Source organism: Vigna unguiculata, chromosome 9 (assembly GCF_004118075.2).
Source record: "Vigna unguiculata cultivar IT97K-499-35 chromosome 9, ASM411807v1, whole genome shotgun sequence".
NCBI lineage: Eukaryota > Viridiplantae > Streptophyta > Magnoliopsida > Fabales > Fabaceae > Vigna > Vigna unguiculata.
In genome coordinates, this window is record NC_040287.1 from 41,239,796 (window position 1) to 41,255,436 (window position 15,641).

General features: G+C 28.7%; 2 protein-coding genes across 2 annotated transcripts; both read right to left on the reverse strand.

Annotated features, from left to right (window-relative positions):
• Nucleotides 1-1,865: 1,865 nt before the first annotated feature.
• Nucleotides 1,866-2,882, reverse strand: LOC114164277 (probable calcium-binding protein CML41). The gene has a single exon (XM_028048884.1). The coding sequence runs from the start codon at nucleotides 2,540-2,542 to the stop codon at nucleotides 1,991-1,993; it is 552 nt and encodes a 183-aa protein (XP_027904685.1). The 5' UTR covers nucleotides 2,543-2,882; the 3' UTR covers nucleotides 1,866-1,990.
• Nucleotides 2,883-7,786: 4,904 nt separating this feature from the next.
• Nucleotides 7,787-9,513, reverse strand: LOC114196262 (probable galacturonosyltransferase-like 1). Its single transcript, XM_028086850.1, has one exon. It carries the CDS (start codon nucleotides 9,291-9,293, stop codon nucleotides 8,199-8,201), a length of 1,095 nt encoding a protein of 364 aa, XP_027942651.1. The 5' UTR covers nucleotides 9,294-9,513; the 3' UTR covers nucleotides 7,787-8,198.
• Nucleotides 9,514-15,641: the final 6,128 nt, after the last annotated feature.

Consider the following 15,641-nt stretch of genomic DNA (forward strand, 5'->3'; position numbering starts at 1 on the left):
AATATGTTAATCAAGTTAAACAACCTATTATTTAAAATTAGCGGTACTAATTATGAATGAATTATTATTATGGGTTCTCATGATAGAATTAGAATTTAAAAATTATTATAAATTTTGTACTTAATCAGCGATTCCAAATAATATAAATTATTAGAATAAAATATATTAATAAAAAATATTAAATTAATTTTTAAATATATAAAAATAAAATATTTATTTATTTATTTTATTCTTATATGACTCTTTTGTATTAAAAAATATCGGTGGGATAGGATGGACCAAGGCTCCCTAGAGCTTCAAGAAGCTCGGCCACTGGATATATAATCCATAAATAATTTAAAATATAGTTCTTTTATACCGATAATGTATGAAAATTAAAACCTTATATAAATAAAATCCTGATTTCTCAATAACACTGTCAAGAAAATCAAACTACTAAAATGTGTGTTGAAATAAATGAATGAACCGATAATGACAAAGACATTTGCTGATGTAATACTTCATAATTTTTCAATTGCTTTAACCATGACCTTAGCCTGCCCTGCCCCTACTTTCTTCCTATTTAAAAAATGATAAAATTCAAACACCAACATGTTTAGTTTGTTTTATGTATGCTTATTAATTCTATATTTTATTTTTAGTTATAAATATAATAATGTTTAACCATGTTCCCTTTAATATTTTGAAATTAGTTATGGAAACATTTATTTATTTTAAAATCCTTTGTAGAAGGTTGAAAACAAAAAATAAAGTAAAGTAATATGGTATTTTTAATTATAATTATAATAGTTAATCATAGTAAGCGCTAATTGAAAATAGTATGACAAAACAAATCAAATACGTCCACTAAATGCAGGTCATGATCTAAATTGTCTAATATCAACTTTGGTTTGGTGTCTGTACACATTTATATTGCCTAATAAGAAAACAGATATACCATAGAAAAAATAATAATAATTGCGAAAGTGTGGTTGTAATAATTAATACATATTAGAGTAGAGGTAAAAATTTTCTGATGATGCATAAAGAAGTTAAAACAAGTAAATTGGAAAAACATATATTACGTAAAAGTTAAATCATGTTCTCTTTATTTATTGTTAAACATACATGTATAGAAATAAAAATGATTTTTTATTTGTTTTTTACTCAAAACAATGTATTGTTATTACTAACGTAAAATTGAGTGTGCTGAGAAAAGTGTAACAGAAATATATTTGTTCAAAATAATTATTCTATTTATTACATATAAACAGGTTAATTAATGGGTAGGGATTACGAAAATTACTTGAGACACGTAATTTATATCCACTAATTTAAATATTTAAATATTTAAATAAAATCGTCAAGTATAGTTATGTATCCTAATTCTCAATATGTAATTGTGAGAGAAACATAAAAAATGTTAATCGTGATATTTAGAATTAAAAATTACTCATTTTACAAATACTTTTCAGTAAAAATAACTATGAATAAATTATATTACGAATCTAAATATGTAAACCGGTGACAATTTAAATTTATAAAAAAAAAATATTAAATTATAGATTTAAAAAATAATTTGACAATAAATTATATCGGTTACTTCAATTCAATACGAAATTATAAACTTATAAATTCACGAGTCAAACGGTTAATAAGTGTCTAAGCAAAACATTTTTGCATAAAATTTAAAATATTTTTTTTCAACAAACTAAGTATCTAACGACGTTTTGTTCTGCTAATTTGTATCCTTCAAGACACTACTAATTAGCAAAGTATATGGGCTTAGCTAATTTTATTAAAAGTTATAAATTAATTATAAGTATATCATATTTAATTTGGGAGGAAATAAAATTCTCACCGTTGGAGTAACGTAACAACCAAAATGACACAGGAAACTGCGTTTCTTTCTTTATCTTCCGTCAAGAAAGCATTCACTCTCATTTTACACATTGTTTGGAGAGAGAGAAAGGGAGAGAGAGAAACCAAAGTAAACAAAGCTAAGAAAGAATCAAGTTGGGGACATCATCTGCTGAAATTCGTGAAAATCAAGGAAGCCATTGCCGTCAAGATCGAAGGGTCGAATCATGGCCACACACTCATCATGCGATTTCACATCTCCGAGTTGCCGCAACATTTGTTGCAACCCCTTTGGAGTTATGCAGCCACACCCTTTCTCAACCTCGAACATCTCGAACGCGCTTCGTAGAACATCCTCCACATCCTTACTCTCATCTTGCTTCATCAGTTTCTCAAAGTCCCCGAAATCCAGCAACTCGTCACCGTCCGAGTCAAACTCGTTTATCACTCTCTCCGCCACTTTATGACTCACCGACTCACCAACCGACGCAAAGTAGTCCGTTAGTTCACTGCTCGAGATCTTCCCGTCTTTGTCAACGTCCAAGTGATCGAAAACGTCTTTCAGCCCGTTTTCGACTTTTGGGCCGGGAGGCCCAATAAGAGGTGCCGGTGCCGGTAATGGTAATGGTTTGGGCCTGGGAGTAGTTAGACATGGAAAGGTTATCATCTTGAACAAGTTTTTGTACGAGAATAGAGATGCCATGATTGTTGGAGCTTCTTGATTCTTGTTATTGCAATTACGATTACAAGGGGTTTTGTTTTGTTGGGTGTGTGGTGTGTTTAATTGATTATATACTAAGAAAATTGGGTGATGCAACTAGTGTGAAATTGGAAAAGGAGTTTGAAGTTTGAAGTGTATGAAGAAATGAACAATGGGGATGTAATTGCAAGGAAATTGCCTGAGAGACCGACTTAAGACCTCACCTTTGGCAAAGCAAATTCTTTAATTAATTTCAAGAGCGCACAAAAATCTCCAACTTCTTTGCATTTTCCGACTGAACCCAAGAAAGGGTTAAAGAAAGTGGGAACGAAAGTCTATTCACTGAAATGTCAAACTGCTCAATGTAACTATTAACTACCCTCCATATCTCTTCTTTTTTAATTCACCGTCTCTTACTTTTGGAAGATTATAATTTTTATTTAATTATATTTTATCATTTATACTTTTACTTTTTACCTAATGTAAAAAAAAAATTATAAATATTTTGCTAAAGTAAATAAAAATATTATACTTCTTGATTTTTTTAAATGTCGGAAGTTTCACGTAGCATAGTTTCCGCAAAAGTCACCTTTAGTTGTTACTCTCTCATCAATTCCAACTTTCTTAAAATAACTCAAAATGTCATCACAAATTTATTTTTTGTAAAGTTCGTAGGGTAAATAAAAACAAATGATTCAATTTAGGTAGACGAAATAAATAAATAAACCTATATACGATATAATCTATTTCTTTTACTAATTTTTTTAGATCTTGAAAATATTATGTTTAGTCAACTATTGAAAAATGAAATACATAATTTAATATTCAAGTAAAATAAAACAGTTACATTCCAAAAAAGTATATGCTTTTAATAAAATAATACTATTCTTAGATTGTTTTAAAAATTGAATTTATTTTTGAATCAGACAAATTGGTTTTAAAAACCTACCAGTCCAGTGTAAATTCATTTGTAACACAAGTTAAATAGATTGGAAAAAAATGTTCCAGTGCAAACCTGAGGTGATCGTTGGTTCAGTACAATTGGAGAAAGGTTTGGAACTAAGAGAGGCCCATGCTTTAGAGGGCTACTACTTCTTACACCTCCATTTTTCTAAGTGTACCTCAATTCGGTATACGAAATGGATGTAGATAAAATCTGGAGGAGTGCAGGAAGTAACTACTAACCTAGAAAAAAAAAAAAAGTGTAAGAGTTATGGTCAAGTCTCATATGTTACATTTTTATTCAAACTTAATTTAGAAAAAGTTTAGCTGGACGTTTAAACGACTAAATCAATGCCAATAGTCTCAGTTACAAATTGACGTCACAATTTTTTTTAAGTTAAAATTCTCCCCTAAATAATTTTTTAATCCCTTATTGCCCTTTCTGATATTTTAACATTGTTTTTGAAAAATAAAGAAAATACAATAATTTGTATTGATCCCAGTAAAAATTTATAAAATATTGTCAAAATAAATAAACCAATATATAAATTAATAAAATGTCAGGTAAAAAGTAAAATTATAAATGATAAAAAACAATTTATGTTATCTTAAAATTTGAAAATGAAGATTAAAAAAAAAAGAGAAAGTATTTTGTTTATTTAAATAGATTGGCATTGCTACAAAATTGCAATGCGTTGTATCAGTGTTTCGTGTGATGAGAAACCAGTAGATATCGGTGAAGTGAGTAAAAAAAAAAGAAAATGAATTTAATTAAAAGACATTTATCAAGGTGAATTAAAAATAGATAATGAATGCATTAATTTGAAAAAGCTACGACTTTGTTGGGTAAAGCCAATTAATTTGTCAAAAGGACAAATGCATGAAAATAATTAAATATTGTTGGGTCTTTCATCACTGAAATTCTTCCATGTGAGACAGCCCAACCAATTCGGCTAGTATCTATCACTAAGACCAAATTTTAGTTAGGTAGAATAATAGTTTAATCAGTCAGAAAATAGATTATGAACCAATCTCATCTCATGTCATTATAGGTTATAAGTTTGGTAGTCTTCATAATAATTATTTTAAAATATATTAATATTGATTTTTAATTAAGTAGCAAAGTAAAAGTTTCACACTAACTATTAAATATGCAATACCATGTCAACAAACACTTCATACATTAATAACTACAGTAAAATGTTATCCGAGAGAACTTAAACCTAAAAGGAAGTAGTTTAATCTAAAGTATTAATCCGTTAATTAAAATAGCCTTTAAAAATAATAATAAAACAATTTATTTCAATACAAAACTCTAAACATAAGATCACGAATGTGAAATCTTTGTTATAAACTTGTGAGTATAAGGACATGAGTTAGAATATTTAAATGTTTTTATCTTTTGTATCATATGATTTTTTTATTTTTATATTCATGTAAACTAGATTAAATTGTTTAGTCATAGTAGTTATGCTTGTAGGAAAATGTACATTAAGATTAGATTAGGCAAAGGTAAAAACTGGGTTTAGTAAGGTTTTTTTCACGAATGTTATAAATTTTGCATACAACTATAAACTGTTGTGGGTGACATCAATTGTTTCATGATGGAGGCCGGGTGGACTGAGTCACAATCGAATCATAGCATTTGGACACATACCTTAAGTAGAAAGAATTACACCCTGACTAACAGTTATAACTTTTGACCAAATGGTAAGCATTCAATCAAACAATTGGTAAACGCTAGATCTAACATATACTATCATTTCTTTCACTTTTATGTATCAATTCTTTTAATCTTATCATCAAAATTATATTTCTTTCTTAATGGTTCAATGAAAGAGCTTTTACAATGGTTCAAAGATTACAATAATTGAAAAATATAACTTTTATAATGGTTTAGAGAGAATGTATCATAAATAATGTATTACAAGTTTTTGGAATGCTTCTCCATGAAAACGCTATGTTTAAGAAGACACAAAATGTATACACACAACAATTATAAAAAAAAATAAAAATCTTTTTATCATATTTTATTAACCAGCAGAAAAAAATTGAAAATTAAATTCATCAATTTTTCATCACCTAGTGTCAGAATAACTACTGCGCCTATTTATTATGGTCATAAGACTTTCTCGTAGAAAGGAACATCATGAAATGTTTCTAAGTATCCCACAATAGAAGTTAAAATGTTATAGAAAAAAACAATGGACACCCTAAGTAAAAAATATTACAATTGTTTATATCCATTAATATTCCGAGATCAAAAGTAGACCTTATTTTTAAAATGTCCTTTTATAAATGATATTTATTTTCTTAATTAAATGTGTTAGAAATCCAAGTGTGATTCTAAGTCCCACATTGATTAGAAATGAGAAAGTGGAGCACTATATAAGAATAAAGACCAATAAATTTATTACCTTAAGGTTTTGGGTTGAGAGTGATGTAAGTGTTCTAACAAAATAATTTTAAGATTTTGAGATAAATATATGAAATCTCATTATTATTTATTTACTTTTCTCATTTATATGTTAGTTAAATAAAAAACATATAAAATTAGACAAAAATTGGAAATTCACTTATTACCATCGCACTTGTATATTAACATAACAACAATAACACATGTAATTATCTTTACCCTATACACATATTTCAAAATTATTTTTTTGTACAGATACAAATAATATAAGTTACATGAGTTTAGAAATTTTATATTATATAATTTTAAATATTCCGATCAACTTGCTCTAAATCTTATTGTTGTAGTCTATTTAGAATATCTATCGAGACATTTGCAGTAACTGCAAGTATTAATTGGAAGGAAGAAGATGTATCAAAGGAGACATATTTGTGTGAAAAGACAACAGTTCATAAATAGCTATATTATATTTCGAAATTTTATTCTATTTTCCTTCCAAATAAACACTAAAAAGATATTTTCTTTAATTTTGAGATATACAAAATAAAAGATAAAAGTAACTACATATAATATTACAATTAATATCAATTTTTAATATGAAGATATTAATCACATACTGACATACACCATCTTCAACCACTTATTGACAACCACGCGTTACTATGGAAAGCTTCATTCATCTTTACAGATATCTTGACGTTCTCGCACGTTTCTTTCCTTCGTCTACCGACACAGCTTTTTCTTTTTTCCTTTTTCAATTAAATATTAAGGCTAAATGGATCAATGATAATTGTTTTATGTTTATGGTTCAAATGGGTTTTTTCGTCACCACCAACGGGATTATTGAATGAGAAACGCTGAAACGGAAATTAAGAATATTAACAAAATTTCTCGCAGGTTAATAACCAGTAAATTAATAATAGTATTATTAACTAGTCATTGACCTACTATCCTTTTCATGCAGAGAAAACAATTTATAAATTCAAAAGAATGATTTTTTCAAAGAAACTTGTCATTATTTGTTCAATTTTTTTATACAAGACTTGTTTCTATGTGATGGTTGGCAAGTATTTATATCATACATTCATTGCAAATTTGACTTTGACCTTCTGTCGATTTCCATCACTGTGGTTAGCTTTTTTTTTTTTTCTTTTTCAAATTGATGTTATAGTACTTTATTTTTAAGTTAAACTAGTACACGAGTAAACAAAATACTTTGCTTTCCGTTGCGAAATAAAGAAAATAAACATAGATCAATTAACGTTAACATACGAACATGATTCTATGCAAAAAAATTAAGCTAAAGCTGCTATAAGTTGTGAACTAGAAGAATAAGTAAAATATATATTACGACCCTCAGATATTTTTTATTGTTTACCGTGTTAGATTTAAACATTGAAAAAAGTGTAAAGAAAATGATTTTTTTTTTTGTCATGTAAAATAAAATGCTTTCTAAACTCCAATATAGTCAAAAGGTTAATTAATTAGTGTCAAAGAACAAAAGAATCAGTGGTGTCTTTTATTCAGGCAACAAATTAATATAGTTAAACAATTTTTTCTTGTATAATTAATAATCCATATTTATTGCTATTTCAGTCTTTCGATAAATTATAATAACTATTCAATGAAAATAAATGTGTATATTTAATTAATGATTTTTTTGTTATTATTTACCTTAAAAGCATTTGATTTTATGGTTAGATCTGCATAGTAATGTTATTCTCAGGGCCATGTTCAGTAAGGAATCCAATACGGTGGTATCAAATCATATCAAACCAGTGTTCTAGATTAAACTAAAGTAAACATCCACGTGCATGAGATCAAAACCAAACTAACCTCGAATTATTACAGTGGGGCAGAAAAAGAAGAGGATTCGAACGCAAAATATATACACAGAAATTTATTATCAAGTTGAAATAAAAATTTGAGGAATTCACGCACCCAAAATACGGAAACTCTTTCTATGCACAGTTATTCGATAGTTGATACAGTAACAAAAGCACAATTACAACAACAACAACTGCTTGTCACTTCAAAATTCACCACCCTTTCCTCTTCCTAGTTTGAATCAGCATCGCCTTATTTATGTTCGCTTCAAATCTGTACCATTCTACAACAAAAATCTTGTCACCCTTGCATTGAACCAATCGGAAATTAAGCTCAAAATGTATTGTATATATCTCTATAACTATATATATACTCTACCATTATATATGTATGTATAGTTGTGTGTATATATATATGATGGATCGTTGGATGGATCCTATATATGTATGATGGAATGAATGTGAAGAATGGTGTTCAAGAATCCAAAGAAAAGGGAGTGTTCAATAGATCGTAGGGTGCCCAAAGCGCGTCCAAAGGGCAGGGTCTGTTAGCGTCCAATCGAACCCAGGGTTTACCTTTGCCACTCCAATGCAAGAGACTAACAGGGCCAGGGTGGAGATCTCTGCAGAGTCCACGGAAGTTATCGCCGCCGAGACCGTGCTGGTTCCACCTGTGATCGACGGAGGCGATGTTGCCGGCGAAGACAAGCAAGAAGGGAGGGAGAGAACCCAGGTCGTAGATTCTGATCCTCTTCTGAAGCTCCATCCATTCCTCGATTTTGGTGGTGTAATCCCCCTCTCGCCACCGCTCCAAATCGATCACCATCACCCCCGTGTTGAAGTAGCAGGGCTTCCTGTCGGCGAAGGTGAGGGAGAGCGAGGGGTTGGACCAGAACGTTGGGGTGAAATACGCGGTGAAGTTGGCGTTGCAGTATTCAGGGGCGGCGAGGACCGCCTTGTCCCCCAACGGGGTATCCGCCAGCTTGGCAATGTCGTCGACGAGGATAAGGTCGGAGTCCAAGTACACCACGCGCCGCACGCACAGCGGAAGGAGGTTGGGCAAGTAGGAGCGTGCGTAATTCAAGGGGCAATCGAGCGCCGAGCGAATGGAGGTGGAGATGAGCCCCGAGACTTGGGAGTCGTCGAAGGTGTAGAGGTGGAAGTTGAGGTAGGGGAAGGAGTTGGATATGGCGGCGCGTAGGAGGGACGCGCCGGAGGAGCAGACGAAGTGGAAGAAAATGTTTTGCGGGCAGGAGGAGTGTTGGAGGACCGAAAGGATCGCCGCCATGGATCCCCGGATGTATGTTGTGTCGAGTGTCATTGCCACGTGGACCGCTTCCTCGGAACATATGTAGGTGTCGGCGTTTTGGTGGTTGTTAAGGTTGTCTTGGGTGTCGGTGATGGAGGCGCAGTCTGGGGAGTTGTAGAATTCGGGGGCTTCTTTGAATTGATGGGTGAGGGTGGTGGTGGCGGTTGATTTGGCCTCATTGGATAGTGAGAAAAGTGAGAGAATGAGAAAGAATAAGAGTGGTGGTTGCTTTGATTTTGGTCTTCTGGGTTTTAATTTCATAGTTGTGTTTGGAGAAAGTTGTGATGAATATTGATGGAGAACGAATGAAGAATATAAGGAGGGGAATTTGGTATAGTGGGTGAGTTCACATACGTCGTGGATGGTTTTGTAGCATTTTCATGCTTAGGATATTGGGTCCCTCTTTCTTAAAGTTTGAACTTCCTTCGTGTCTCAATTACTTCTCTTCTTCCACGCATTTTATTTATTTATTATCACCTCTCAACCCATTCATTCATTAAAACTTCAAATTAGTAATTCAGGAACCCAACCATTTAGGGCGGGCTCCACTTACTTTTCCAGTAATAAATCAATAAATACCTTCTTTCTCATGTTAGCTTTTTCATAATTTTTTTATTTTATTTTAAATTTAGAACTAGTTCCCCGCGTTACCACGTACAATGTTTGTCATAAAGTTTTATTCTTCCTATACTTTTCTTATTTCATTATTCTCTATATACTTTTTTCATGAAATTTTATTCTTTACACTTCAACAACAGAGCTTCATGTTCTTAAACAAACTAATTAACTACTCTACATATGCGTTAACTTTGTTTCGATTACATGATGATAGGAACGTGGTGTTCATTAAAAAATAACTAAACCTCGTGTGCCTTCTTATTAAAATTCATGATTTACTCTATTTACTAAACATCTCTGTGTAAGTAATAGTATCCTTCCTTTTCTTTTAAAACGGTCATATTTGAATGTTTACCATTAACAATAACTTTTGACAGAAAAGTAGGATCAGTTTGTTTCGAAATATAAGAATTATAAAATTTGTTTTACTTCTTTTACAAAGCTTTTTTCACGTACAATTACCATTTACTTTTTTCTTGTAATTTTAACATTTAAACCAGTTTATTAAGTATGAAACCAAAACTATACACTTTCTTTCCCTAGTATTATATTCAAGTGATTACTAATTCATCTTATCCAAATTAATTATTTTTGCTAGTCTGTCATAAAACAGGCCATCCACGTTGAATTTTAGGGCTTCACGACAAAATTCTCTATGGCCTGACCCTAAATAATTATCACGACATGATATGATTCCACATGCCTCTTCCGCATTAAAGTATATAAATAATTATTCACATTTTACTCATTAAGTTAGGGATTTTTGCTTGCTCTTCCGTAGATAAAGTTTTACATTTGGTTTATTTGGAATGGAATAAGATTGTTTCTAATAACAGCAATTTGATATTGGAAAAGGGAAAACTCAAATTTGTGACTAAATATATATTATATTAGAAACTAATATATATCCCTGAAAGTTGGATGAGAAATTGAAAATGGTGGAGAGGACTTGATGGTAAAGTGACAAAGACATAGGACTTGTAAAGAGTGTGTGGTGTTTCTTCGTATTCGCTGTGTTTCTTGGTTGCAGCAAACGTTGTTCTTACGACTTTCTATGTATTCATCTAATTAAGCAACACATACTGAATTAATGTTGTTGATGTTTGTGGTCAAGCAAGCCATTTTTGTTCCTTTTTGTTTTCTTCTTGCAGTACATATGTTGAACTATCACGCCTTCATTGGAAAACTATATCTCAGCAACCGAATCTTCCATAGGCATTTTCATTCTCATAAAAGGATTGTTAATTAAGTAATTAAGAGAAATTGTGTGAAGAATGATTGAATTAAGGGTTTAGGTGAGTGTGCAGTGTTAATGGGTCCACTTAGAAACTGGTTAGAGTCATGCTGCAAAATGTCAGACGTACGAATGTCCCACTTATTGCTTCATAATCAGTTTCATATTCACATCTCTCATCTTATTTTTACGTATTATTCATCAAATTCTTATCACATTTTACACGTGGAATGGTCGTGAATTAAATAACAGTTTTTAACTCTCATCATAACACAAACCATCATCTGATTTATAATAATTACCATTACAAAGTCCATTAATAATGATATATGATTTAAAGTATATAATGGAATATAAATTTTATTTTAGAAATTAGTTTTATAAGATCTGAGTTAGAACTAAAATTTATTTCTTAAAATGGTATTAAACTCATATAAAACCTACTCTAATAAGATTTGAAACTTGTTAAATTTATCGTATTACTTATGATTAGATTATTATTGAATCATTATTAATTTTCGATCACACGTTCAAAATATATATATATATATATATATATATATATATATATATATATATATATATATATATATATATATAAAAGAAGTTCAAGCTATATATAGAAAAAGAAGGGAATGAAAACAAATCACTTGCTATTAATTATACTATTGTAAAATATTCATAATTGTTGGATTTTTTGAGAGAATATCATTAGAGAAATATAACACTAATAAGACACAATTAAGAATGTCAACTGTGGATAAATATTTATCACATACCCGTCTCCATATCTATACATATCTATACGGGTATATATTATGTGGATACTCATAGGTATTTATAAAAATAATTAAAATATTTAATAATATATTTTAATCATAAATTCAAATAAAATACAATATATAATATTCATGAATTCCAAACGAAGTTCAAATAACTCATCTAAATATTATTAATGATAGTTTAATAAATTTTTTTAAAACTATTTGATAAAAAATAACTCATACATAACATCCCTAGACCTAACTCACACATAAAGGATTGACATCACTTTTAATCCAACACCTTAAGATAATAGGTTGATGGATCTTAATCCGTATATAATACTCAAATTTCTCATTTTTACTCAACATGAGGCTTGAACTCATACTTTAATTCCCAACAATAACTAACTTTTGTCTTTATATGTATTAAGTGATCAAATTTTAATTTTAAGAATATAAAACACTCTTTTAATCGGCATATGTGAATTTATAATATTTTGTTTAGATTTAATTACGTCTTTGGTTATATTTTCGTACGAAAATATCAATTTGGTGGCACATCTTTAGAATTGTTAGGAAAGTACTAACACAGAAATTATCAAATGATATCCATTCAAAAAAAAAGTAGTAACATAATTAAGACAAGAAAATTTTTGGATACCACATACATAACTAAATATTTTTTAATACTTACCGTTGAAACTTATAAAAATATAATTAAGAAATATAAAAAATAATCACATTAATCTTAAATCTCCAAAATTGAACTCACAATATTTCTCATCTTCCTTTTAAACTTTATCACTAAATGATTCTTATATCCCAACAAATGATATTAAACATAGCGTTTCTAAGTAAAACTTTGTGTTACAACCTTAAAAATGAACTTTATTAAAGGTGATGATTTATCGAATAGAAAATATGATTACCATTGGTAAATAAATCTGATTTATATAGAAAAAAAAAAGAGTTGTTTTGTGAAGAAGTTTGAAATTTTAGAGAATAAAGAACAATAGAATATTAGTTAAAGAATTAATATATTTTATGCAATAATATTATACAGAAAAATTTATATTTGTTTTCTTTTTTATTTTTTAATCTAAAATATATTTTCTTCCTTTAAAAACGTCACTATATGTATAGACACACAGGAGTCTACTTTATAACAAACTTTAATTGATGATAAATTTTAAATATTATGATCTATCCTTATAGTGACAACGACAAAACTTTAATTTAATATTCATATACACTATTAAAATGTCTCATCTTAAACCACTTTAACGAATTATTCATTATCTGCTTTGTGTGTGAAGACGAAATAAATATTTCATCGAAAAATTAAAGTCAGTAATACAGGTATTTATAATTTCATCATATACTAAAATATTAAATAAACAATAACACGATATTATAAATTAATCGATGATGGCACTGGAAGCGAGATATATATATATATATATATATATATATATATATATATATATATATATATATATATATATATATATATATATATGTTCATTTTTAGACGATGATTGTGTTTATTTTAAAACAAGAAGAGGAGAATATTATTTAAGCATATCTAAAATGTCAATATAACTTGCTTCAATAATAAATATACGCACGCCAAAATTTTCATCAACATATTTTTTGGCGTAAAACGAATATTAAAATGATATATTTTATTTAAAAGAGATATTTTAATTATTCCATGGCTTATATTTTTGGTATACACTATGTGCGTCCCTTATCGCATTGCGAATTTTAATGCAGGGATGGAAGTGAGCAAAGTTATTTCTGAACTATTTAAAGTTTGATTTGCTATTTTTTTAAAATTTATTTGTTCTAGTTAAATAAACAAACTCAAATTTTTTACTGGATTTGATTATTTAAATGAATTCTGTCTAAATGTAAAATTTTTTATATTAAGAGTTCATAAATAACTTTTACATGTATACATATATTACATGCAATTAGATTTATATATTATATTATATTATATTCAGGATAAAATGATTTAGCGGTTAAAATAAAATAAAATAAAAGTTATAGATTTTTCCTGCTAACACCTAACAATGCTAACATCTAACAATTGTCGATGAAAGAAAAATAAGTTGGTATGTTCACAATTTTAAAAAATAATTTAAGAAAATTTTAGAAAAAATAATAATTAAGTTATAAATGAACTAAACAAGTTTTATTTTATTTTTTACCAAACTAAAGTTTTTAACGGGATTCCATTAAATAAATAATTGAAGTTAAAATGATTATTATTATTATTATTATTATTTTTAATTGAAGTCCAAATTTGAAGAAGTTGACTTTGAGAAAGGCATTTACACCCTAATGATAGTATCAAAGACTGTTTGTATTGATTAGGCATAGAGAGAAAACATGGACATGTGCTACAAAACACAAAAAGATGGCTCTGTCCCTCACATGCTCTACTCCAAACAATACTTGTTCACATACACCTCTACAATACTTATCATCACTCACTTACAATTCTTCCACCAAAACATAAAGTAAATTTAGACCAAAGCATAGGATTTGGATCTAGAAATTTTAGATAATAAAGAAGAAAGATACTATATTTATGTTTTTATGTATCTAATACTTCTATACTGTTTATAAGTCAAAACTAAAAATAATTTAAATATATTTTTTCTATGAATGTTTTATAAGAATAAAATTATAAAAAAGTTTAAAATTTTCAAATAAAGAATGCTTTAAATATAATAATTGAATGTAATAATATTATTTTAACGGATCAAAACATTTTTTTATCACTGCTGTCAAATTTTATAATATAGTTACAAGAATACATTTTAATTAGAATGTAGTACTACTACAACATCACTGAAAAAGCATGTATTAATTCGTTTTGTATTATTGTTCCTTAAACAATTTTCTCACGTGTAACATGCAGTTCTATAAAAAGTGAAAAGACATACCACATTTCTGACCTCATAGTTAGTTGTTCGTTGGGATTTAATTAAGGCGTGCTGGGTAGAAGTGAAAAAAGAAGCAATTTTAATAAACAAAAATTGACTTTGATAAATGTATTTAATTTATCAAAGATTCACTTGACTTTGATTTTTTTTTTAAATATTTTCATTTTTGAATTTCTTCATTTCTTATTGATTTATTATAGTTATAAAAAAGGACTGCTTCTATTTCTTTTGAATGACTTCTTTGATGTCGTAAATTTTGTAATAACCAAATTAATATAAATTGTTTTAAAGTACCAAATAAATGTTTTAGTAGTTGTAAAAAATTAGCAATTGGTTTAATAAACCATAAACGAAGAAATCCATTTCATATTATCATTAGTAAATTGTGAATGAGTAATAATATGAAATATTTTATATTTTATACACTTGTACATTACACGTATCCAAAATCTAGTATCATTTTATTTATTGTTGTTATTATTATAACAATAGCATCAACAGAAAATTTAAGATGGTTCTCACAAAAAAACACTAATTTTAGCAATGAAGAGACCAAATATATGAATCCAAGTACATAAAAAAAAGATACGGAAGAGTTGATGATGGTAAGAGTTGGAAGAAGAAACATACTATAAATGGTGGGTAATAGTAAGGAAACAAAAACTTTTGTATAAACAAAACTAGGAGGCAAGGGAATGCAAAAAATGTTCTGCTTAAAGATAAGATGGAATGGGATGAATGGGTTGGACTAGAACATAGCTAGATAAAACTTTCTTTACATTGTTAGCATATATTATTACTACGAAATCCTTTACTAAGAAAATATGAACTGCAATATATCATTTCGATTGAATAGGATCTATGACTTATGAAAAATATAACTTTCTTTGTTAGCAAGATAAAAGGCGCAATTGCATAGAAACATACAACATACGCAATTGCACAGAATAGCAGGGTTAAAATATCTAACGGTACCATTCAACTCAACAAGAGGAGGAAAAAAATTAACAGCACACCTCACTTTTTCCCACATTCA

What these genes read in the sequence shown, in the direction of transcription:
- LOC114164277 (XM_028048884.1), bottom strand. Translation starts at nt 2,542, where the DNA reads ATGGCATCTCTATTCTCGTACAAAAACTTGTTCAAGATGATAACCTTT.
- LOC114196262 (XM_028086850.1), bottom strand. Translation starts at nt 9,293, where the DNA reads ATGAAATTAAAACCCAGAAGACCAAAATCAAAGCAACCACCACTCTTA.